General features: G+C 56.9%; 1 protein-coding gene across 2 annotated transcripts; it reads left to right on the forward strand.

Annotated features, from left to right (window-relative positions):
• Positions 1–8,071: 8,071 nt before the first annotated feature.
• Positions 8,072–22,837, forward strand: LOC114071528 (nitric oxide synthase, brain-like). 2 transcript variants are annotated; one of them, XM_027909369.1, is made up of 3 exons: positions 8,072–8,126; positions 21,121–22,271; positions 22,827–22,837. In XM_027909369.1, exon 2 carries the CDS (start codon positions 21,546–21,548, stop codon positions 22,269–22,271), a length of 726 nt encoding a protein of 241 aa, XP_027765170.1. In that variant the 5' UTR covers positions 8,072–8,126; positions 21,121–21,545; the 3' UTR covers positions 22,827–22,837. The 2 variants fall into 2 exon arrangements, with proteins under 2 accessions (XP_027765170.1, XP_027765169.1); XM_027909368.1 differs by lacking the exon at positions 8,072–8,126 and adding an exon at positions 10,663–10,871.
• Positions 22,838–25,672: the final 2,835 nt, after the last annotated feature.

Below are 25,672 nucleotides of genomic sequence, written 5' to 3' on the forward strand. Positions count from 1 at the left end.
TGGCAGTGGGGAATGCATGGAATAAAAGTGTGGAGAGCTCGGCTTTCCTGGGGCAGTGACAGACCCCTTCCCCCCCAGGCACAGAGGGGTTGAGGGAACCCCCTTCCCTTGTGACAGAAAACTGGTGTAGTGGGATGCTCCCTGTGGAGAGGGGTGATGGGATAGGGATGAGTAGATGTGTGATGGAGTAAGGTGTGTGATGACACCGCTTGGCAAACTCGTTCCAGCAATTTCCCCCCTTTTGCTGTTGGTTAAACCAAAGCTGTGCTGCCTCTCCCTGCTCTGAGGGAGGCAAACCAGGCAAATCCTGCTCGTGCTTTGAGCTCCTTCCTTCCCAGGTGACACCTGGAGGGAGCTGCTGAGACCTTTCCCACCATCCACCCCGGCTGCTGGGGGAAGGATATTTTGCAGCCCTCCTGTTGCTCTCTCCCTCCCTCCCAAGGCCAGGCTGCTGTGCCAAGCCCTCAGCCAGCTCCAGGCTGTTGGAAGAGCTGGATTTGCCATCCACAGCCCGGTGGCTCTGCTGGTGGGGGCAGCATTTGTGTTCCCCCCATGCCTGAACCGTGGTGAGAGGAAGATGTTCACCCCTGTGAAATCAAGGGGGTGGATTCGTACGTGCTGCACCCAGTTTATTGCCCTTTCACCACCTCTTCCTGGTGCTGGGGGGGGACAGGGAGATGGGAGAAGCAAAGAGATTGCAGCAGCACCGAAGGCAAAGCCTGGCCTTGGCTCTTCTGGTGGCCCTGTATAATTTGGGTTTTTTCCTTCACCTTCCCCTCTGAATTATATTTTCCCATCCTTTCAGCAAGAGAGAGCTGATCCCAGAAATCATCTCACTGGGCAATGTGATGCCAACCAAACACCTTCATGGTTATGTAGATTCCAAGACTGATGTTCAGGGGGACCCTCAGCCAGCTCAAAGTATGGTTTGAGCCAGTGCCTGGGTCCTGGTTGAGGTGCAGCAGGCAGGGAATGTCCCATCCAACACCGCAGCAGGACTTGCATTACTCCAGTGTCTTCTTGTGGCTCCTACATTAATGTCCCCAGTCCCCTCCTGGGAACCAACCTGCAGCGCTGGGTGAGGATGGACAGGTTGGAAGAGGCCAAAGCAGCCAAAGCAAAGCGGGATTTGTATCTGGAGAGCCTGGGATAACCTGTGGGATAACCTGTCCCAACCTCAGCTGGCAGCGCCCGCGTTCACACCAGCAAAGCCCCCTTTGGCTCCCCTCGATCTTCCCCTCTCTGCATCCACCTCAGTCGTGGGTTTCTGTGCCTGCCCGGGGCTTTCTGGGGTCCCTGAGCCTGTCTGGGGAGTGGAGATGCCTGCAGGGAGATCGGGAGGTTCAGACACTGGCTAATCCTGTTAGGAAGCCAGTGGTTATTGCAGGGCTTCCAGTGGGACCTGCTAAATGAACCATAATTCTGTAATGAGATTTCCTTTTCCCGGCCAGACTAAATGTTCTTGGCCACTGGGACTAAGAGGCTGGGAGGGGGGATAAAGGGGGGGGGGGAGAAAAAACCAAAGAGAGAGCAAGAAAAAGGGGTGGGGGAGCCTTTCTCAGGTTCAAACCCGCAGGTTTGAAGGGCTCTGCTTCGTGCAGCTCATCCTGTGCCTCATGAGGGCAGCTCAGGGTCAGAGATTGGCCTGTCCTCCCCTTGGTGGGGGGCTTGATAGGACCCTGAGAGCAAGAAAAACATATTTTGAGGTTGTGTTATCACTCCCAAAATCCAGAGAAGGCGAGAGAGGCTTCTTTCCAGACCAGCAGGGAAGGGGAAAGGGGCTGTGAGGGGGAAAACACGCTCTGGAAAGGCGGCGATTTCTTTGTGGCAGAGTTGAATGACACCGAGGTGTGTTTTATTCTGACCTCAAGCTGCAGCAGGGAAGAGCAGCGGCCCCCTGGTGTGTGATCAGGGGTGCTCTGGGCTGGGTCATCAGTGGGACCCTCATCAATTGGCCACTGTGGCCCCGGGGCCTTGGTTGGGGTGAGGTCAGGGCAGAGGAGAAGGTGACCAACAATCTGTGCAGGCAGTGGGGTTTAGGTGCAAACCTGTGGCAGGGGCTGGATTAGCTCAAAGCTCATCCCATCCCACCCCCTGCCGTGGGCAGGGACACCTTCCACTACCTCAGGTGGCTCCAAGTTTATCCAACCTGGCCTTGGACACTCCCAGGGATCCAGGGGCAGCCACAGCTTCTCTGGGCAAACCTGTGCCAGGGCCTGCCCACCCTCCCAGCCAGGAATTCCTGCCCAATATCCCATCTAAATGTATCCTCTTTCAGCTTAAATCCATTCCACCTTGTCCTGTCCCTCCATCCCTTGTCCCCAGTCCCTCTCCAGCTCTCCTGGAGCCCCTTTAGGCCCTGCAAGGGGCTCTCAGGTCTCCCTGGATCCTTCTCTTCTCCAGGTGAACCCCCCCAGCTCTCCCAGCCCTCAGAGATGCTCCAGCCCTTGGAACATCTCTGTGGAGCCTCTGCTAATGCCACATCCCTCCCCCTCCTCCATCAGCCTGCAGGTGTCCCCAAACTTCCCACACTGGCCTCATGCCACACAGGGATGAGGAGCCAGCCTCCCTGGGGGGGGGCTGGGCTCTCTTCTGGGGAGCACTTTGGGGCTGGGAAGTCTCGTTGCAGCTCAAGGAGCAGGGCAGGATCCTCCTGCTGTGACTCAGGGTTCTGCAGCAGCCCTTTTCTTGCTCCATCTCGATCTTGCTTGGGGTTTGTTTGTTTGTTTTCTTCCTGGTCTTTCTTTCAGAGTGTCTGACTCCAATTTATTTCTGTCTCAGTGGCAAACAGAAGCATTTGGGTTTGCCAAGTCCCAGGCTGGGCTCCTCTGGCTGTTGCTGGTGCACAGGGGTGAGAATTTTCCATCCTTTCCCTGCTCGAGGAATTCCTGATGGTCCTTTAAGCAGGCAGTGGAAACCCCGAGCCCTGTCCCTTATCCAGCAGGCAGGTGAGGAAAGGAAAGAAGAAAAGTGCTCCGATATTTTTATGTTTCCCTTCAAAATTTGGGGGTGCTGCAAACCCGTAGTGACCCACCTTGGCCCCTTCCAGACCTCACTTTCCCGTTTTTAAAATGGGAATTGGGGAGGAGGGTGGTTGTTTTTTCCAGTGTTTCCCGGGGCAGTGCTTCACTGGTCCAAGGTGGCCTGTTTATTTGCTGGGCTGTTTTTCCTGTTTACTGTGTTTTTAGCCTCCAACCTCTCCCTTGGGCTGCATGGCTGGGTACCCCCCGGCTCCTAACTCAGAGCCTTTTTTTCCAGCCCATCAGCTGCTCCTGCTGCAAAACACCCTCAAATGAGGATGGGAAAAGAACACTGCTAAAAATAAAATAAAAATTTAAAAAAATATATAAAAACATTTGAAAAAATGGGCTGGTTGAGATGCCAGCTCTCCTGGTACCCTGAGCACCTCTTCCTCCCTGCTGGCTGGACTGTTCCGTGCTGGTCTCAGCCGGGATGGGGCTGGGACTGTCCACAGTGGGGCCCATCACCCACAGCCTGCTGGGCTGGGAGCAGAAGCTCGACCAGCTGGATGTGGAGGCATGCAGAGCAGGGAATCCCACAGCCATGACCCCCCAGCCAGCAGAACAATCCCCCAGCTCCACACGAGGCTTCAGGAGAGACCAGGATGTCCACAAGTCAGGCGAGGCCTGGACAATCCCAGCCTTGGCCGTGGGCAGGAACTGGCTCAGATGTTGGTGTCACCACGATGGATTCAATCTTCCCTGAGCTGAGCCCTCTCCTGAGGGTGAAGGGTGTTAGGAGGCAGCAGGGAAAGCAGGAGCCTGGAAATCAAAACAGGTGGGGCCCCTCTGGTGTTTTCCTGGCACGGAGAGACAGGATATCCCGGGATTTCACCGCCTCCCACTGCAAACTGGACGGGATCCCAGGTCTGAGCGGGGGGGACTGGGAAGGTCTGTGTGGGGCCATCATGGAATCACAGGATGGTTTGGGTGGGAAGGGACCTCAAAGCTCATCCAGTGCCATCCCTGCCGTGGGCAGGGACACCTTCCACCAGCCCAGGTTGCTCCAAGTTTATCCAATCCAGCCTTGAGCACTTCCAGGGATGGGACATCAGGAAACCTCTCCTTGCTTGGGGCTTCCCCAGGACTGCACCCTGAGGGAAAGAGATTTCCTTGCAGCCGGTTTGGGGTTTGTGGGCAGCCAAAACCTCCTTGGTGGAGTTACCACCACCCACCAGAGATGCCAAGAGGTGGAAACCCTCTGGTTTTTAACCACAAACACAACTTCCCTCCTCTGACAGCACCAAAACATTTCGAGGGGTGTTTTTTTTTTCTTTTTGGGGATACCCTCGGTATCACTTCCCTAAGGGAGCAGGGTTTATCCAGCTGGGCTCTGGTTCATCCATCTGCCTCTTCTTAAATCCAGCTGAATTCAATGGCAGGGCTGAGATCTGAAAAACGGGGTGTTTCTGTGAGTTTGTACGAACAGGGGTCCCTGGAGGCTGGAAAGTGGGGGATACCAAGGAGGGGGGTGGGATTTGGGGTGAACCCCCCACGTGGCACCAGCAGTCTCCCGAGGAAGCATCAGGGATGCTTTTGACCCCAGGCAGGGAACCTTTGGAAGGGAATGAATCACCGAGGCTGTGTCTGGAAGGAGCCAAAAAGCCGTAAATTGATTTTTCATTATTATTATTTATTTTTTTTTATTTATTTTTTTAAGCTGCGAGCTCGGGGCCTGGCATATTCCAACCTGCTGCCAGGGCTCCGTGTCGGGGTGCTGAGCTCCCCTGGCCGTGCTGGCGTTCAGCAGCTCCAAGCAAAGTGCTCTGGGGAAGGGTTTGCTTCGCAAAAGCTGTTAAATACCTTTAAATTACAGCAGCACTTCAGCATCCCATTAAAGCCGTGCCAGAAATAAATCTAAATTCCTGGCGTAGCTCCTGCAAACTTCTGCTCGGTTGGTGGGAAGCCTGAACGCCGCCTTTCTGTTTGGTTTGGGAAAGAAAAGATGGAAAAAAAACATATCTCTGTCTCTGGAGTTGTTGTTTGTCTCCCTTTTTGTGTTTGTTTTTTTTGTTTGTTTTTTTTGGGGGGAGCTGCCGAGTTTGGGCTGGGAATGATCCACGGCTGCTCTTTGGCCGTGGCTGAACGGGGCTGATTCCAGGGTGGGAAACCAACACCTTTGGTCCCTCCACACTTCAACACCACTCAATTTATTATTATTATTATTATTGTTCATTTTGCTGGGGCTGTGAGTAGTTTGGGGGCTTGGATAGCCTTCAGTGTTGCCACATTCCCCTTGTTTTTTTCTGCTCCATCCAGGAAGAAGCTTTGGTTGGGTGGGAAGGGACCTTAAAGCTCATCCTTGTCCACTCCCTGCCACGGGCAGGGACACCTTCCACCAGCCCAGGTTGCTCCAAGCACCGTCCAACCTGGCCTTGGACACTTCCAGGGATCCAGGGGCAGCCACAGCTTCTCTGGGCAACCTGTGCCAGGGCCTGCCCACCCTCCCAGCCAGGAATTCCTTCCCAATATCCCATCTCTCCCTGCCCTCAGGGCTGATGTGTTGCAGGGGCTGCACAGCTCTCTCCCAAATTCACTGCTTTCTTTAGGGGCTCTGGGGGGAGCAGGGGATGCTGGAGCCTCCCTCCCCACCCACCCCGTGGGGCAGCACACGAGGGGCGTGTCCGGTGGGGAGAGGATTATTTTTGGCTTTTTTTTTTTTTTTTTTTTTTTTTTTTTTTTTTTTTTTTTTTCCTTCTTCTTGCTCCTCTTTAGAAATTAAGGACTCGACAGCAGCTGTTCCTCTGCTTTTGGGTTTGCTTTGTGTCGGTTTTTGCAATGAATGCTTTGCAGATTTGGCTTATCAGGCTCGTCAGGCTGCTCCCAGCCCTCCACTCTCCTCCCTGGCCCTATTTACCCAGAGCCCTGGCTGACGCAGGGCCCTTTCCTGTGTTTGTCACCACCCACCCCAAGGTCCTCCGGTGATAACTTCTCACTTAAGATTAAGGATTTGGGTCTTTTCAAAAGAGTCTTTGACCCGCAGCCCTCTGAAATGTGTCACTGCATGGGGAAAAAAAAAATAGATTTAAACCTCTAAACACACTGCTTAAGGGCGACACAGAAGCGATTTTCCTGCTTTGTAATTACGCCCATAATCGATCTGAAGGTGAAAAGGTGCCGTTTGGGGGGCCTGATCCCGCCGGAAAGGCTTGAAACAGGGACTCAGATGGTACAAAATCCCGAGGACTGGCTGGTTTTAGCTGGCTTTAATGATGTCGATTCTGCTGATTCCAGTGGAGTCGTGTAGCTCTGCTGCTGCTGCGAAGCATCTGCCCCCAAACTTCCAGCTGCTGGTGGATGGCTCAGACACTTGTGCTTCAAAACAGCGTTTGCATCTGAATAACCCAGAAGTGACTCGCACCCCTTTCAGGCTGTTGAAGGCAGGTCTTAAAGCAGGAGGGGTTTTTTTTAATCTGTCTAAATTAGACCCCCGGATTTACAAGAAGTCCTTGAACTTCGGCGCGTTTGTGTCAGCCCTCCAACGTGTCCTTAAAATGATAATGAGAGCGATTTCCATTGTGACGGGAAAGGTGGTGGGGCTTGGGCTGGAGGAAACGTTGCTGTCGTGACTTTTAAAGGCAGAGGAGGGGGGAGGTTCATATTTTGAAGTCCGAGAAGAAAGAAACGCAAGGGAAGACGGGCAGGTACTTCTCTGCCTTCTAACAGCGCTGAGGCATTAATTCATCCCCCTGGAATTTCTTGTTTGTGTGCTCCCATAATTTCATTTCTTTGGTGTCTGTATGAAGCTCGAGATAGTTGAACGCCAGAGGCCAAATACTCCTCGACTAATATCTTTTGATTAGATTTTGTGCGTTTGTGTGTGTGTGTGTGTGTGTGTGCCCACGTGTGAGAGAGAGACATCACCCTTCATAACCCGCTCGGTGCCCTGGGAGGCTGAGACGCTCTCCGAAGGAATCTTCCCAGCAGCACATTCCCACCTCTGACCCCCCCCACACACACACTGCAGGGAGTTTTAGGAGTTGTATGTGGCTTTTGGTGGGGTTTACAGGTGTCTCGTATGTGGGGGGGGGGGGTGTTTGTGCTGGAAGGCTCCACATCGCCACGTCCCTGCCTGGTAGTGCAGGGATTGTTACAGCTTGGGAAAGTGGGGAGCAAAGTGTTCCCCGCCCCCCTCCCCCCCCCAAAAAAAAAAAATGTCACGGGCTGGTGGAGCTGGGAACTGGCACGGGGATGTTTCTAAAAGGGACCTGCCTTGGCCACGTGCTCCCAGGTCTTCAGGGCAGCCTGGATTTGGTAAAAACCCGTCTTTGCCCCATGCTGAAGGCAGTTTGGATTTGGAACAACGCCCGTCCTTTGCCCCGGGCACCGTGCGGAGGGCAGGATGCCAAAGAATCCGCTGGGGGTGTGTTCAGGGGGGTTCTGGAGGGGGGAGCGGGTCCCCTCCCTGCAGGTCACACCTGCGGGCTCAACACCGGTACTGAGGTTTGGTTTTTTTGGATGGACATTTTTTTGACGCCCACATTTTTTGGGGCAGTTTTTTTTTTTTTTGGATGCCCACAGCAAACCCCTCACCATCCCAGCAGAGCGGGCAGAGCTCCGGCTCGGCCGGGACTTCCCGGGCCCTCCTGAGCTGCGTTCGGGGCGAGGAGAAGAGCGAAGGCTCACTGCCACCTCTAGGCAAGCACCAGCATCGGCGCCCGCTCTAAACTAGAGCACAGACAGACAATCCTGGGATTTGTCCCAAATCGCCGCAGTCTCTGTGCCAGACCCCGCTATCAGCTGGTGTGTGTGAGTGTGTGTGTGTGTGTGTGTGTGTGCAGTTCCACAGGCTCCTAAAGCTTTAGTATAAATATGTTTAGCCGTTTCTTTAGTCCCCGGGCAATAATCCCTCGAACGCATTTCGAGTTGCATGGAAATAGCAGCCGAATAACTCCCGAGCCGCGGCTGCCGGGGATATTGTGTGTGTGATCTGTGCCGGGGCCGCGGCTTCCTAAGGATCTTAGCTAAGAGAGCTGAGCATCCTGAGCGGCACATTCCCGGCGGCGGGCTGGGAGCTCCGGCAGCACAGCCGCCTCGCATTCCCAGCTCCAGCTCCCTGCCACGCACCCGCTGGAGCCCCCGGCGCCGCTGGCTCCCCAGAGAGAGGTGGGTGAGGGAGAAGGGCAGCAGGAGAGGGGAAAAGAGCCGAGATTTTTGGGGGGTGGTGGGAAGGAAACTTGGGTGAGCATTAACTGCTGCGTTTATATTTGGCTCCTCTAACCGCTGGCAGCATATGGCCAGAGGCGAGAGGCGCTGAGCTGCTTTCAGAGGAGAGGGGGAGCAGCTGTGTGAGGGGCAGGGAAGAGGCTGTTCCCTCTCCCGAGCAGTTTTGGGGGATAACTTGCTCGGTAGCTCTGCTTGCATTTGCTCCCAGCTGTGGGAAGGGGGGAAGCAACTTCCATGGACGGGGCTGGGCATGAAGGGGCTTCTCCGGGGGCTTTTGCTACCCAAGGAGGATGAGGCAGGATGACAGGAATATGTTCCCTGTGGAGACATCCTATCCACAGACAATTTTTGCTGGAGGAAGGGAGGCGCAAACCTTTGCTGCCACACCGAGAGCTGTGTGGGAATGGGCTCGCCGGGTGCAGATGTGCTGGAGAGGGTCTCGCTCCACCTTCTCCATTCACAGACCAACATCTGTCTCATGGGTTGTTTGTGAACCTCCGAACCTTCCTCTCCGGGCTGACTCATGGCTTCCAGCTGGAGGGAAAGGCTACCTGGGGCTCCTCCCTGGCGCAGGGGGAGCACAGGACAAGCACAGGCCGGCAGGTCCCTTCCAGTCCTGACACTTTGCTCCCGGCTTGCCCGGATTTCCGGGCGGCCGCAAAAGCTCCAGATGATCCGAAAAGGAGCGTTGTCCCACTCGGTTGTCTGCGGGCGAGGGAGGTGCCGCTGCACCCCGGGAGGACGTGGCACAGGGACGAGCAGTTCCCAAGCTCCGGGCTGGTGGAGAGGCCGGGGGTCCTGCCGCGGGTGCAGCTGCAGGGTGGGGGTGTTGGGAGGTGGGGGTGGGTGAGCTGCACTTCCAAACGCGTGTCCCGGAGTGGCACAGGGAGCCCGGCTCACCCGCATCCCAGCACTCCGGGCTTTGCTTCCCCAGCACGGCTTTGCCTCCTGTGCTTGTGCCTCCCTGGCAGGGGGGCGGAGGAGCAGCGAGGTGCCGGTGGCCAGAACCCATGTCGTGTGCCAGGGTGGCTTTGGCAGGGCAGAGTCCCCTCGAACACCACACGGGTGCCATCGCACCCATCGGCCCTGTGAGCTGGACCTCCATCTGCCTGCACCCCCATCCGAGGGGGAACAGTCCAGCTTCCCTGGTAATCACCAGCCCACACAGCCCTGCAGCTCTAAGGTCGTGCTCAGAGCTCTGAGCCCTGAAGGGAGAAGGGTTTGGACTTTTCTCAGCTGCACTGACTGTTTCCAGCCTGTGACAGGGTCACAAAGCCCTTCCTCGCCAGTGTGTGCCCACTCATCCCTCCACGGGGCAGGATTCCCTGACCAGTGGATCAGAGCAGATGTCGTCGGGTAGCTTGCTATTAGATTAGTCCTCCCGCATCTAAATAGTCATAATCATGTTTTCATTAGCCCCAGACAGTGCACACAGCTCTGATGATTAGTGTGAGGAGCGGGGAGAACGGGGGAAGCAGCCCCGATTGTGCTGCTGCGTGTGCCTGTCCCCTGCCCTCCTCCACCCCTGCACGGCTCCCGGGGTGCCTGCAGGAGCAGGGCTGCTCGGTTTCCCCTTCCCTGCGGGAAGTTGTGTAATTGAAGGGCCCTGCTGTGCCGTGTGCCGTGTGCCTGCCTTCGCTGAGGCAGTGGGGCAGGCGGTGGGGCTGCCCGGGGTGGGTGGCACCGGAGCTGCCGGGCATCCACGGGCTGTGCTCCTTCGCCAGGCTGAAGCCGCCCCTCTGTGCCCTGGTGGGAGCTGCCTCCCGAGCTCGGGAGGAAGCTGTGAGCAGGTGAACCTCACACTCCTGCCCGAGAGCCCACTTGGTTTATATAATATTATATATCTATAATTGTGTGTTTGTTGTTGCCATGGGAATGAGCGCGATTGCAAAGCCTGGAGACTGATGTCAAGCCTGGGTCTGCACTGGGCCTTGCTGGGGGCAGGAAAAGAGTCAGGAGGGGAAGTGGGGTGAGGAGACCCTTTGTTCTCTCCCCTGTGTGCAGCCCAGGTTCAGCTCCAGCAGCAGAGGTGCAGGGCTGCCCCAGTGCTGCCTGGATCCGGGCTGGGGGCACTGGAATATCCAGGAGGGACTTGGTGGTGTGTGCCCGGGCACTGAGTGGGCAGAGGGGGCTGCTGGCTGCCAGGGAAAGAGGGGGCTTTTCTGCAGCATAACCTGGCTGGGAGCAGGAATGGAGGGGGGGCTGCAGCACAGCTGGGGAGGGAGTCGGGGACCACTGAGCCCCCCGGGTCAGGCAGAGCCCCCCTCTCCCCCGGGGCAGGCTGAGATGGGCCCCCGGGCAGTGGAGCGGAGCTTCCCGGCAACAAGTGGGGGCCGGGGGGTGCCTCTCAGCTCTTTAATTGGTGGGGGAGTTGGGGGGGGTGGGCGACGCTCCCCGGCAAGGGGAGGGAGGGGGAAGAAAAGCCACGCTGGAAATGAGGTTATATAAAAGATGTATGATTTGGAGAGCAGAGTGTCTCCTAATGAGGGCTGCACCGGCTCGCTCCACACCCATAAAAACCCTGGTTGGACGTCAAAGCGGATTCGTTTCGGTGATGCTGGGATAAAGGGGCGCAGCGAGGACTGGCTCCCCCCCTGCCAGCCCAGCCGAGCCCAGCGCCGCGCCGGGAGGGATGCGGGGCCGGGCACAGGCGCGGGGCCGGGCACGGCTCCTCTCCGCCGCACGGTAGGTGCCCCCCAGCCCCGCGCCGGGCGCCGCTTCTCCGGGAAACTTTGCGGCGGGGCAGCGGGTGCGGGACCGGCCGCGGAGCCCCGCGGGACCGTGCGCCCCGTCGGAAGCGCTGCCGCCGCCTCGGGGCACCGGGGCCGCGCCGTGCCCTTGGCCGGGGGAAGGAGGGGCGGCAGCGGGACCCCCGCCCCGCCGGTGCGGGCAGGAGGGCTCCGCGGAGTGGGGGACACGCGTGGGGTCTGCCCGGGGAAAGCCGTTTTGCCGTTCCGGAGAGCCAGGTCGTGGGTGGCCGCGCCGAGACGCGGCTCCCACCCGCACCCCCTCGGGCCGTGCTGTGCCCCCTCCCTCGCCCCTCCGCGCCCTGGGAGTCCCCCGAGAACTTCGCCCACCGCCCCCTTGCCCGGCTCCCCCCGCGCCCCCCGAGCTGCGGGAATTGGTGTCTCCCTCCCCTGCAACTCCGTGCCCCAAGTTTGGATGGGGCGAGGGGGCTCCTGGCTCCGGGGGGAACGACGCGATGTATCCGGGGAAGGATTTTTCCCGGGAAGGGCAGGCAGGGGCAGGTGGAGGGAGTGCGGGGGTGGGCAACGGGAGCGGCGGGCAGCGAGCCCGGGACAGCCGGCACTTTGCCCGGCGAGGGAAGGGAAGGGAAAGGAAAGGGGCCGGAGCAGGCGGGTGCCGGATGCGATCGGTCCGCAGAGGGCAGGGGCCGCGATCGGCAGTTTTCCGAGGATTTGGGGGCTTAACATGGGCAGTTTTTAGGGAGGGCAAAGGGGCAGTTTTCCGGGCGGGGGTAGGGGCGGAATGTCAGTCTCCTGGGGTGGGGGGCAGTTTTCCCTGTGGATGCTGTTTCCTGGGAGAGGGCAGTTCCCGGGGGGCGGGAGCAGTGTTCCTGGTGGAGGGGCAGTGTCCCGAGGGGATCGGTGCCCGGGGCGGGTGGGAGCAGTGCCCCGGGGGGAGGTGGGGGGTGAGCTGATCCCCCCGCCCGCAGCGGGCGATGCCGGAGCTGTCCCGGGTGCTGAACTCCGCGGGCACCGCCGCCTGCCCGGAGCGCCCCGACACTCCGGACCCGAGCGCGGAGGGCTTGGCGCTGCAGGAGATGTCACCGACCCCGGTGCTGGGGTGGCGGGGGAGTGACCCACGCCACGTCCTGCCCTTGCTGTTTCCCCTGTCCCTCGGGGTCGGGATGTCCCAGGTGTCCCCAGGGTATCCCCACTCTCGCCGGCGCACTGCGGTGGGAGCAAGACCCCCCCCACCCAGCCCGGGGTGGGTGGGGAAGAGACTTCCCGATGCGGCTCCAGCCCTGGAGCGGAGCCCCGGGATGTCCCGTTGATGGCGGGCTCCTCTCCTTTAGGGAGAGCCGGGGCTCTCTCGTGGATTTTGCCCCTTCCCTCTCCCCACCTGCACACCGAGGACCTCGACGGTCCCTGCGGATGAGCCTGAAATGCAGGAGGGAGTTGTAGTCGCAGGGATCAAAGGAGATGAACCCTGCGTGCCCTGCCCGCTGTCTCGCTCTCGGTTGGGTTTGCAGGAGACAGTCGAAAGCTTTTGGGTTTTCCTGGCAGAGCAGAGCAAAAGGGCAGCTCTGCACACGCACATCTGGAGCATCTGGAGCTGGGGTGGGTGTGCGTTGCCCCGTCCAGGCTCCGTTCCCTGCCCCTCGAGCACACTGACTCCACAGCCCAGGTGCAGACATTTTCTCCCAACGCTTCCAAGTTATGACTGTCAGGAGGAAATTCTGGCAGGCAACTTGGCAATTATCTGCCGAGCCCCCGAGGAGCTGATCCGCCTCTCACTGAGATGGAGGGGAAGTGTCTCCTTCCTTCCCGTGGGAGCACGGGCTGTCTGGAGCGGGAGGTGTGGGAGATTGCAGGGGGCAGTTGAGGTGGTCGGAGGCTCCGCTGCTTTAAGCTCCTCTTCCTCCTCTGCATCCCCAAGCGCCAACGGCTCAGGCAGGAGGCACAAAGGGATCTACAGGGATGATCACACAGAAGCTGCAGGGAGGCTTTTGGGGCAGGGGGGCCGTGCAGGACAACACTCTCCAGAGGATTTTTCCCTGCGCATCTTGGGTTGGCTGTGCCTTTCCTGCTAAAGACCTCGGGTGGGGAAGCCTTATTTTAAGGAATTTGGGTTTGCGTCAGTGATTTCTTCCTCCCTCTATTTTCTCCCGAGCTCGTGTTACCCAGAATATTTCCTTAAAGACACCACAAACTCACAGAGTCTCCAATTTTAAAACGTGCATATGTTTGCAAACAAACTCCCGGTATGGAGGAGTCTCTTCCCACGCAAGACGTGGGGTTTGAGGGGATGTTTCTCTGCTCACATACCTGCTCTGGGAGAAGCATTTCACATCCCCGTGAGTGAAGGAGAATGACAAGTCCCTGTGCCCTTTGAATTCTGTTTATTCCCTCTGTCAGTGTGACGGCCGTGAGCGAGAGGCCATCTTAGGCAGAGGGGTTTGGGCTGAATCCTCACTTGGAATTAACGTTGTGTGGCTGCTCGCGGGGAGGGGGTTGGTCCTCCCTCACCCTCAGGGCCATTTTGGCCCTGTCAGATTTCCCCCCCACCCTCACCCCCCGCTTTGCTTGTGTGTTTTGTCTTTTCCATTTCACTGGTGTGTCTGTACAAAGGCTTAGGAAACCTGCCAGATTCCCTAAATCAGTGCCTGAAAACAACTATATATAGTAACTGATAAGTCACATGAGCTCAGCTCGCATAGATTAGCATTTACCTTTCCCGAGTAACGAGGATATTGTTTGATACTTGTTGATACCATCAATTTTTGCTAAAGAAATACAACCCCCCACAACCGGGGACCGGTTTGGAGAGGAGGCTCCGAATGGAGCCAAAATGCCTTTGTTCTACTCACGCTGTTCCGATTGTATCTGTGCATTAAATCAAATCCACATATGCAATCTGATCTCTCCTCCTGAGCCAAAAATAAATACATTGTGTCCCAAAGAGGCCTGTGAGCCACTGTCTGGCTGAAGCTGGATGAAAGCGCGTTTGATTCTCTCCACTTGCTGCGAATGAGCCGTGACGGGCTGTGTGTGATAAGGGACCCGGCACAGCCCGGGTTCCCACCCGACGTGGCAGCTGTGCTGATACGACACGGAGGGAGCGCTCGGGATCTGCCTGTGGGCACGAGGAGCTCGAGCTCTGGGGAGCCCATATGTTATCAGTGTGTTGGCTCTATAAGTGGAGCTGTGGCAACCTGCAAGTTCCCTGTGTGTGTGTGTGTGTGTGTCTCCACAAAAGCAGAGGTAACTGTGCCAAGGCAACGCTTCCTCTCTTCGCATGACAATTCAGAAGCGCTTAACGAGATCTAACAATGCCCTTCTAGGGCAGGCTTGTCTTAATCCCATTTTCCGGAGTTTTCAGGCTTATGTTTTCAGACACGCTGGAAACGTGAGGTTCTTCCTCGCTTTGGAAGTCAGGAGAGCTCAGTCTTTTCCGAGCAGGGATTATCCTTCGTCCCCAAAAAGCCACCAAAATGGAGTGTCAGTGGTATGTGTCGGCCAAGGGCTGCAGAGCTGGCCCTGGGGTGACAGCCTGCCTCCCCCCACGCTGCCAGGAGTGAGGAGCGAGGTCTTGGGAAGTCCAGTTCCTCTCCTCTGGCACAGGGAAAGGCTGTTTTCAGGGTCAGGGCTGGGGCTGCTTCAGGCAAAGGCGGCATCACCAGCATGGGGCTGTCCCGTGGGGAACTGATGGGCATCAGGGACAGCAGGGACCATTTCCACTCCTCTCCCTCACACCCTCCTGGCTTTCTTGCCACGCTGCCCGGTGCCCAGCCCCGTGTTACTGGTGCAGTAAGATGATGTGGCTGCTGCTGCTGCTTCCAAGGAACAGCCTCTATCGCACTGACAGCACCTTTAGCAAAGACTGGGAGGCAGAAAATTCCACATCTCCCCATCTCAATCCTGCCTGAATTAGAGCCATAGCCCTGGTAGGACAAGGAATGGGTCCCAGGAGGCCCCCAGAGAACTTTGCCGCCGCTGATGGTACTATGGCAACAAGTGCTAATGCAAAACCCTGAGAAAAGCAGGGACAGCAACTCAGGGGAACAAATTATCCTCGATTTTTGCCTCGCACAGTCCCTGAGGATGGTGGTGCAAAGAGAGTGAGAGCTCTGCTTTGGCTCCACGCTCCAGATTCATCAGTGGGAAAGCGGGGAATCGCACCCTCCGGTGCTGAAGAGAGATGGGGGCCACGCCCAGGGGACAGAGGGAATCCCAGAGCCAGGATTCCTCAGGCTGGGGGTCATTCCTCCAGACCGAGGAGGCCAGGCTTGTGGCGGGAGGAGCCCCCTCTTTTCCCGAGGGTTTTAAATAGAGCCATGAGTCATTCTTCAGAGAATCGGTGGCAATAAGATCTATTGCTGTTCAGTGTCCTAAACGGCTTGTTAGTGCAGGAAAATGTAATGCCATGCTGGAGGAATTTTGGGGCATCAGCAGCAAAGGAGGGCACGAGAACACGAGTTGCTGAAATGAAGCAGGAGTTTATTCCTGGACTGACTGAGCCAAGAGCTTTGTCGCTGACTTTATTGATGCCGGCTGGCGGCTCTGGAGCTATTACAGCTCCAGCCAACCTGCTGTGATTCTTAAATTCTCTTTTTCCTTTTTTTTTTTTCTTCCCCCTAAATGGAGCCCCCGTTCCCCTCTCGTGCTGCGATTGGATTGCGAGACCATCCATCAAGTGGCATTTTCTCATTTATTTCCTCCCTACCTATTTTGTCTTTTAGGACAAAGTGGCTGCGTGTTAACACGGGGCCAATTTGTCAAACTGGAGTCGCTGGGGTAATTCCAGTCCCCTTGGCAAATGGATGGTGGGGAAATTTATGTTTTACAGATGGGCCGAGCCCTAATAAGAACATCAGTTGTAGGTGGGGGGAGCAGCAGAACTTGACGGTTTTATCCGAATCCCGCACCACAGGCACTGAGAAAATACTGCACGGAAGAGCAAAAGAGAAATGGCAGGCGTGGTGCTGAAATGTGCTCAGCCTTGAACTCCAAATTACAAGAAAACCCTGTTTCTATCAGCTTAAAAAAAAAAAAAAAAAAAAAAAGGAAGGGAATTTTGTCAACACAGTTGTCTTGGCAACATTAAAATGTATTGCTGCGGTCGGCTGGGAGAGGGGCGGTTCGTGTCAGAGGGGGTGAAGGGGAGAGGGATGAGGGGCTTCATTAAATGGAATTAAAGTTTTGGTGGGGTTCTGCTCCCTCTAATACTCCGTGATTAGGAGCGTGGAAGATGCTGGTCTGACTGGGATGGGGTAGGATAGAGTATTTCAGCTGGAAGGGATCTACAGTGATCGGTTCAACCGCCTGGAAGATGTGCCAGTGGCTGCTCGTGCCGGCAGGAACAGGCTTTCCCTGGCTGTTTAATTCCCTGCAGAGGGCATGAACACAAAACTGAGTGCCAGCAGCTGGATAAATGTGCAGGTCACGGGGCTTTGGGGCAGTTTTATCCCAACAGTATGGTTGTGAGCAAATAGACGCTGGTTTGCTTTCCAGAAAACAACCCCCCGGAGCAGATGCAAATGAACCCTCCTGGGGACTGGTCATGGATTTATTGATATCAGAAAGCCAGCATTTATTTTACTAACTGCTCTTTTACCAGGAACAGGCATGTTTTGAGTGCAGGCAGCCCTGCTGACACAGAGCAGGTGAGTGGGTCTCCAGGGCTGAGTCCCTGGCACTTCATCCCTTTGGCACCATCCTTCCCGAGCCCACTGGTGGCCGTGGCTGTGGGGAGGGGTCCAGCAGCTCTGCACCATTTCCGGGCACTGGCATAAGGGTGTCGTACAGAGCCTCGTTTCATCCACTCCTGTGTGTAAATCAGGTTTGATGGGGGCAAAGAAGGAGTCGTGGCCCCGGTGAAACAGCGACTTCCCAACCAGGCGCGCTGGGGATGGGAAGGGAGAAGCAGAGCGGTCGTTTGGCTGGGAAGGGAAAAGGTCTCGCTCCTTCCTGGGTGGATTTTGGCAAGGCTGGTGGGAGGTGGGTAATTAGAGATGGCTGGAGGAACATTGTCTATATATTCCCAGGATTAAAAGGCCATGTACACAGACACACCGCGCCGTCGGCCCGAGCCGAGCAGGAATTGAGCGCAGAACTGCTGGCACGAGCGAGCTGCCTGCCAGTGAATCACTTTAATGCTCCATTTTCAGAGGCACAAACACGCAGGTTTACAGTAACTGTGCATATGTTGCATCCCAGTGCTCCTCATCGCATCCACTGACGCTCCGTGGGTCGTAAAAATTAAACGGGCATCAATCCATCAGCACCGGGGTTCTTCCCCGAGCGCTGTAAATCCCACCAAAACTAATTAAGTAGGACAGTGGTGCCCATTTAAAGCTGGCACGCAGAACCATGAGCTATTACCGTGCTGAAGACCAGGCTCAAAATCGATTTGGGAGGCCAAAGGCAGCCCAAGTGGCCACGCCGGAGGGCTGGAGTTGGGCACAACTCCCAGCTCTCCACAGCCCGCGGCTGCTGCCTGGGAGAGTTAAGAGATTGTGTTAAGCTCCCAAGATTGAGTTCTCCTCCGCTTTGCTTCTGAAATCAAATCATCCAATTAACATATGTGCTGGAGTTTGGTGCTTGAAATGTTATCTGGCAACTTGAGAAGCTTTTTGTTGTTGCTTTTTTTGTTGGTTTTTTTTTCCCCCTCTTTTTCTTGGTAGGAGTTGTTTGTGGAGCGAATGCTTTCGTCGCTGTCGAAGGGGAGCCTGTTTGCTGCTCTTCCTTTGGCTCGTTAAAGCCTCCAAAGGAGGGATGTTACCAGGGATTGGTGTGAGGATCCGAGTTAACACTTGTCTGGGGTGCTACAGGTTTGCACCTCTGCAGGGTTTTGTTGGAGTTGGAGTTGGGTTTGTGTGTCGGAAAGGGAAGGGAAACTGAGGCAGGCAGTGAGCTGAGCCCGGCTTTGCCCACAGCATTGGCCACTCCTGGCTCCCTTTCAGGGGTGGAAGAAGAGTTTCCACCCCAGTGAAACCCCATTCTCGCTGGTTTTGAGGAGTTTGCCGTGACACCACAGCCAGCAGCTTTAAATGTACAACCTGTCAAATGTCCTGCAGCTCTTGGGTTCACAAATCAGACTCGCAGTGGTGCCGGGAGGGAGAGCTGAGCTCTCAGAGCCAGGCCCAGCTCAGCCACCAACAGCAGCCGCCTCCCCGTTGCTTCACCATTGGGGCTGAACCATTCGGGTTCCAGCTGAAATGTGTCCCCTCTGGGGTCAGACCTCCTGGGACACCCCAGGAGCTGGGTGTGGGGGAGCCCTGACCCTCACTGGGTGTTTTGTGGAGCCTTTTGAGCGCTCCCAGGGTTCTCCTGCTGCCTTGACCTGCTCCCTCTCCCTCCCGTCTCCGCTCCGAGTTTGTGCCAGACTTTAGAGCTGAGAAACCATCAGGCTCCACGGTTTTAAGGTTATTATCCAACCTAAATGACACCATGATTCAATGAAAATGATGAAAATGCTTGTCCAGTTCTTCCCAAAGGAGCAGAAGGCTTCAGGGGCTTAGGGACAGGTTGCAAGCCATGTCATTCCCTGTTTTCCAGCCAGTCCCTGGTGGGATTCCACAGCTGAGGAGGGGCGAGGTATGCAAGGTCCAAGAGCAAGTCACCCTCTGTTTGTAGGGGACACACTACCCCCCCCCATCTGGGAGAAAGCCCTGGCTAGGTGTTGAGGTATCACCCAGAATTTCCACTGTCCCTCTTGTAAGGAATGCCAAGGCGTCGGTGGGTTTGGGGGATGGGGAATGGTGTGCGCCCAGAAATGAGGTTGTCCCCTGGGATCTTGCAGGCTGGAGCTGAACATACACAACAAATGATGGGCCTTTTTGGTGGAAATAACTGGAAATTGGCCCGGTGGGAGAAGAGTGAGGGAATAAACACTTTGGGGTTTCCCAGCTCTGCCCAGTGAGCTCAGCAGGACCGTGCTCCCCTGCAGGCACCGCGGGAAGGTCGAGCTGGGCTGAAGGGCATCGTCTCCTCCAGCTGTTGAACATCTGGCTGCGTGAGCTGCTGGGGATGCCCAGCAGTGACAGGGACTCGTGCCAGGCAGTCCCCGAGATGGCCTTGGCCCCGCTCAGATGGGCACGGCACGAGCACCGACTCGGGCGGCGGTGAGGAGTCCGTGAGCGCTGCTGCCGGTGACTAATCCCGAGCAAATAACAGGGTTGTCCCCTTGAAGGGAGCTGGCAGTGCCACACTCCCGTGGCACTTGTGCTGCTTTCAGAGCCTACGGCGTCAGCCAGGATATCAGAAATGAGTCCTGCGTGACTCAGTGCCATGCCTGGACATCAGGGTGACGGTCACTGTGCTTGCAGGGGGACCAGGGGAGGGGCTGGGGATGCAGGGACCGTGCTGGTGGGCTGCCAGGAAAAGGCAGACCCTGGCAGGGAGAAGGAAGCTGGTCCTGTGGTGATTAGCACTGGCACCAGAAGGCCTGAGAAAAAGAGGGAAGAGTTGGCCGGGGTCCTGCAGGTGAAAGTGGGCTCTGGATGGACGGGCTGGGAAGGAGGGAAAGAGACAGAACCTCCCTGGTAGAAGCAGATCTCTGCTCACCTCCATCCTCCCCAACACTGGGACCTTCCCTCCCCAGGTGGCCTGAGGATCTGGAGTAGACACCCTGCTCTGCTGCCCCGAGCCCTGTGAGGTGGCACAGTGTTGGTCCAGCTCCAGTGGCCTCTGGCCAGGGTCACTCGCAGGAATCCACCCAGCAATTAGTGCTTATTAGCCCTTGAGGATGTGAATCCCCACTGGCCCACTCGGTGGCATTTAACCCTTTGCACGTTGCTGCTGCTCTGCAGGGCCGAGTCCCAGCAGGGGAAGGGCCACAGGGGTTAAATCCATTGGCTTGGGTCGTCCTTCTTTAATTGTTTTATTCTTTACTCGCCTGTAGAAAGTGCAGTCTGGGGTCAGCAGCCTTCATCACATGAGGATTAAAATGCCTGAGCTAATGCCAGGACTGGTGTCACTGGCTGCTCCTCAGATCCCTGTTTTTCCCAACTGGGTGCTGAGGGAGCTCCTGGCAGAGGGGGGCTTGGTGCTCCATGTCTGAAGCTATGAACGCTGCCCTGAGTATGGGGAGACAGGAGAGTGTTTTCCTCGTCATGTCAGCGCCTCCAGCCTGCAGATCAAGGGCCCTCTTGTCCTCTCCCCAAACCCCAGATTTAAAAAATTAAAAGAAGGCTCCTGCATTTCAGTTTGCTGCAAAATGCCAGGGCACGGTCCTGGAGGGAAACATTCTCCAGAGCGTCTGAGGAATGGGAGGGGAAGGCAGAGAGGGGCTGGGAGCAGAAGTTTCTCAGCGCAAGCCTAGGCATGTAAGAACAAGGGTCCCATCAGGAGTCAATGAGACGTGGCTCCCCGAGCCAGCTGAGGGCTGTAGACAGTCATGCCCAGCTGCATGAGGCTCCCCCGAGAGCTGGGAGAACTCACTGCGTGTTCTCCTGGAGGTGGTTTGCCATCAACCAAAGCGGTTTGTGTGGGAACAGTTCAGAGCCGGATGGCAGGGCTGGGCACGGGGGAGTGCGAGCGTTGCCTCCTCATCCCCGTGCCAGGCTTGAAATATGTGGAGAGGAGGGGCTGAGGCGATGATCCCTGCAGCCAGGCTTAAAAGCAGTTGCCTTTGCAAGTTCCTAACTCAGGGGAAGGGGGCTGAGTGTCCTCTTCTGCCTCGCTCTGCTCGTCGCTGCTGCTCCCGGAGCCTCGAGACCGACTGGCTGTGACAGCACCTACGGAACGGGTTTCCTCCTGGGCAGGGATGCACGTCCCCTGTCTGCTTCTTGACCATCAGGTTGTCGGATGCTCTGGAAAACACATGGAGACAGGATCCTCCGCCGGCAGAAATCGCCGCCGAGCTCCGTGCGGCTCTGCCCCTTCCCCCAGACTTGCCGGGCGTTCGCTGGCACCCCCTGGGCAAAGCGGGGAGCGCCCGAGCCGGGCTGCCCAGCAGCCCCTTGCCAGGGTTCCCCCGCTCCCCCCCGCGCCTTCCCGGCCCCCGCCGAACAGATGGTGCCGATTTTCGCAGGGAGGGGGGATGGAGGAAACAAAGCCCGGAGCGATGGGAGGCTGCAGCCTGTCTCCCAAACGCAGCCCCGGGGGGTGACATCTGTGGGGACGGGCTGATGCGTGTGGGTGCCTGTGGCGTGCCGAGCCCCGTGCTGAGCAGGCACTTACGCCCGCCCTGTCTCACTTTTCTTTCTCCTTTGTTGTGTGTGTGTTTTTTCCCCCTTCCTTTCCAGATAAAGAGGCTCGTGGACGGTCTGCAGGGATGTCGCTGAAGCGAGCGGGCTGCCTCCCCCTCTCTGCCCAGCGCAGGACCAGAGGCTGACTGGCAGCTGGCATGTTGCCCCCTCCAGCCCCTGCTTGGCCACGCGATGCCCAGCCCTGCCTGCCCTGCCTGCCCTGCCTGTCCTGTCCCTAGCCTTGCCTCCCACCCGTGACACCCTCTGCCTTCCCCAGGTGTTTCGGGGCGCGGTGACACCCAGCATGCCGCAGAAAGCCACCCCGCAGCCGAAGCCCTGAGGAGTTTCCCGGTAAAACCAGCTCCCTGAAGGCCAGAGCTGCCCCTTCCCCGCCCCGGCGAGGACGAGCATCTCCGACAGCGGATTTCTCTGCGCTCTGCGGGTGTTGAGGTCCTGGTCTGCAGGCTCGAGGAGGGGCTGCCATGGAAGAGAATGTGTTCAGCGTGCAGCAGATACAGCCCAACGTCATCTCGGTGAGGCTCTTCAAGCGCAAGGTGGGCGGCCTCGGCTTCCTGGTGAAGGAGCGCGTCAGCAAACCACCCGTCATCATCTCCGACCTGATCCGGGGAGGGGCTGCGGAGCAGAGTGGCCTCATCCAGGCTGGGGACATCATTTTAGCCGTCAATGGCAGGCCCCTGGTGGACATGAGCTATGAGACGGCGCTGGAGATCCTGAGAAGCATCGCCTCCGAGACCTACGTGGTCCTCATCCTGCGGGGCCCCGAGGGCTTCACCACTCACCTGGAGACCACGTTCGCAGGCGACGGGACGCCCAAAACCATCCGCGTCACCAGACCCCTCTGCCCGGCCCCCAGGGCGGTTGACTTGTCCAACCCAAGCCCGCACGGCAAAGAGCAGCCACAGCCCGAGCGCGCCATGGGCTCCCTGTGGACCAGGGAGATCGGCAGGGAGGTGGAGCCCATGGTCCACGTTAACGGCGTCCTCACCAGCAGCAAAGGGCAGGACGCCGGGAAGGGCAAGGAGGGGGCTTGTGGCCGCCCTTGCCTCAACGGCGGCGTGGAGGACAACGAGCTGCTCAAAGAAATCGAACCCGTCCTGGATCTCCTGAAGAGCAGCAGTAAGGACAGCGATGGAGATGCGCCCTCCAAGGTAGAGACAAGGGATATAGAAGTCCAGGTGGACTGGTAGGTCCCTAAATACCTTTTTTTTTTTTGTATGTTCGGTGGAATGTGCTGGTTTTGGCTACGCGAGGTTGAGGTGCCGGGGAGCGCCTCTCCAGAGCTGGCTGCTGTCTGGCACAGCAGGGTGGAGATGGAGAGGAAGGGCTGCAAAAGCAGGGGGAAGCAGTTGAAGAGGGGAAGATAAAAGCAATGAAAAATTGGGAGAAGACTGTGGAAGAAAGGGAGGAACCATGTAAGTTAAGCATGGGAAATCGGGCGGAGCAGGAGTAACGTCTCCTGGAAAGCCGAGCTGTGATGTGGTGGATCATGGGCTGGGCTGGGAGGTGTTTCGGTTCCATGTTCTTAATCTCAGTCGTTTAAATTTGAGCAAAGTCCTGTGTCCTGGTATCCCCACCTGCCAGATAAGATTCATGTGTTGCCTGTCCTCGCTGTCCTGCTTTAGAGCTCTCCGGGTGGGATCCGCTGTTGATTAACGGCGGGAGAGGGAGCAGGAAGGTCAGACCGGCAGAGCACGATGCTCCCCAGGAGAAATGAGTTTCAGAACCTTCTGTGCTTCTGGGAGAGGGGAGGGGAGCCCCAGCCCAGCTCTGTCTGAAGCCTCTGTGCCAGGGCAGGGACCTGCCCTGGTGCTCTTGTCTTCTGGGAAGCAGGGAAATGTTTCCACCGAGAGCTCGGGAACAGTCAGCCCTTGTTGAAATGCAAGAGTGGAGCTGCCTGTTCATCCCCTCCGCTCTTTCTGGTGCAGGATAATTATTTCAGACCTGTTTGCAGGGGTAACAGGGGTGGGGATGTAGGCAGCACCTGTCCCACGGCTTCTTGAGGACCGTGAAGTCCCATCTTGTGGGTGGAACAGCTTAATTTTTGATATATCCTCCTTGCAAGGGGCCATGTGTGTGGTGCTGCCCTCTTGATCTCCCTCAGCATTTCCCTCATCGCTCTGGAGCTGGAGCAGCTCCCTGTGGCCCTTCCTGCTTTACAAAGCTGTTGTTAGAAGCTATTTTTTCTTTTCAGTACCAGCTCTCTCTCTCTCCTCCTGGCCGTTTATTAGCAGGGCTGGGTTGCCTTTTGCTGTTGCCTTTCCCCGAGTCCCCAAACACATTTTAGTGGTGTCAAGTGCTGCAACGGGTTGTGGCTGCCCTCGGTTATTGACTGGCTGCAACAGCCTGGAGGCTTTGCTGGAGCTGCAGGTCTCGGTTCAGCCACACAGGGATTTGTAATTTCAACTTCTCTTGCTGCACACGCTTCCTTAGGAAGGGGGGGGTGGGGGGGGAAGGAGGAATTGCATTCCTTTTTCTTTATCAGAAACCAGAGGGGAAAGGCACAGCAGGGTCCCTACGTGGGCTCCCAGCCAAGGCTGAGCTCCCGAGCGCTCCCATCCCAAACCGACGCCCACTCCCTGTGTTTTCCATCTCCCTTTTTGTGTTGTCAGTTGTTTTCATGTGGTTTCTGCTCTCTCCCAAATTACTCCTGTTTGCTGTGGAGGACACGGTAACTCAAAGCCCGTTTGGGTGGTCACGCTGAGTAAGAGGGGAAAAAAAAATCCCTGCTGAGCCCAGTGCCGGGTGGCAGACGCTGGGGAAGAGCGGTGGGACACTCTCAGGGACACCCTTCCTGCCATCCCCTCCTCTCCACACGTGCCCCCAGGCCTTGTACATTTGGAAATTGTTGGTTTGGGGCTCTGCTGTGCAACAGGAGGGGATTTAACCCCCCCCCTTCCCCCCGAGCCCAGCATGCTCTGTAAAGGCTGGGGCTGCCTGGCTGGACTGTGGGTCCCTTCATCCAGGATCAGCCCATCCTGGGGGAACCTGCTCGAGGCAACCACGGGTTTGAGACACTGAAAGGGTCGTGCTTGTCTACAAAATGTGCAGGGGTGCTTAAAAGCCCCCTCTGGTTTAGCCCAGGCTGCTGAGGAGGGGTGGGGGGTCGCAGCCCAGCGAAGCCCCTGGAGGACACAATCCTGAGAGCTGGTCCAAGGTGCAGCCTCACCCTTCAAACCACAGCCTCTGCTGGGGTTCCATCCCACCAGCTGCAGGGTCTCAGATGAAATTCTGCTCCAGCTGTGGGGGAGGGATGAAAAATGGTGTCTTTTCTTTGAGGAGTTCTTCTATGCAGAGATTAAACAGAAACGCTTTGAATTCGCGTAAATTGAAGGACCTCAAACCAGCAAGTGGGTACTTCACCAAAACCTCACGCTTTTTTTCTTTTCTTTCAACACCCTTAGAAAAAAAATAATCACATAATCTGTGTAGTCTGGGACTGAGAATCCACTTTTCAGTCAAAATCTCCTGCTTGATGAAAAGCTGCAGCCCCGTTCTTGCGGTAGGACTCAGTGTGAGATGCAGGGATGTGGGAAAGGAGATGCACTGCAGGGAGAACTTGTTGAGAGCTGCTCTGCGGGGCAAAGGGCGTTCCTCCCGTGATGTGCTGGAGATGATTCATCTCCTCTGCTTGGGCTCAGGCAGAGCCAGGGCATCCTGAAGGTCTGCTACAGTCAAAGTCGTCTTGGTCCACAGGAGAAGTGCAGAAAGGGCAGGGAGTGAGGGCAGCGGGTAACCAGGGAGACTGTTGGTCAGTGCCAAAGAAATGCCAAAAAAAAAAAAAAAACAGCAAGCCTCAGCAGATTGATGGAGCTCTCGTGCTGCAGGCTCTGACTCCTCCAGGTTGGGGGGAGAAGCAAAGCTGGTGTCAGTCAGAGCAGGATTAGGAGGGTGCAAAACCTCGTTTAAGGTCGAGCTTGACACCCACAGCCCGGGCGATTTGACCATCATCAATCCAGCTGGAGATGCTGGTCTTGGGATGAATCCAGCTCTGTCTCGTCTTCGCCTGGTGCTGACCTTCCCAGCCTGCAGCGCTGTGTCGGAGCTGCTCCAGCTCATGGAGCTGTGACAGCTTTCTGGAGGCAGAAGGGAAGCAAGTCTGAGGTTGTTCACAAGGAGCCAAAAACTTCTCGTTCAAGGTGGGCTCTGCCAAAAGTGATTCAAACAACACCCGGCGCTTCGGGCTTCCAGCCCCTGTCTCTAGTGCTACTTCCAAGGAAAACTGGGAACAGTCAAGTCCAGTACCTGAAGGGAGCCTTCAGAGGGCATTCTGTGATTGATGGGTTCTGAGTTCGCTTTGGGGAAACAATCAGTTCATCTCCGTCCCTTGCACTGCCCAGGGGAGTTATCCCTGGAATGACCTGGCTTTTCCTCCCTGCTGATTCCCCTGCCTGTCTGTGGGACGGGCTGTGGCCACGGCTGCGTGTCTGCTCCGTGGCTCAAGCCATCTGCGCTGAAGTCAGTCATGAAACAGAGCATGGAAGTGGGGAGCAAGGTATGATGAGAGCTGGCATTTCTGCCATGAGGCTCACCGTGGGCTAGAGAGCAAAAATAGAGTTTGATTCACTCACTGCCAGCTAACCTAGGTCTG

Source organism: Empidonax traillii, unplaced genomic scaffold (genome assembly GCF_003031625.1).
Source record: "Empidonax traillii isolate 1590-97213 ecotype Southwest subspecies unplaced genomic scaffold, ASM303162v1 scaffold2084:size75055, whole genome shotgun sequence".
In the NCBI taxonomy this organism is placed as follows: domain Eukaryota; kingdom Metazoa; phylum Chordata; class Aves; order Passeriformes; family Tyrannidae; genus Empidonax; species Empidonax traillii.

Excerpts from the sequence above, each read along its gene's own strand:
- LOC114071528 (XM_027909369.1), top strand. The coding sequence starts at position 21,546 with ATGGAAGAGAATGTGTTCAGCGTGCAGCAGATACAGCCCAACGTCATC.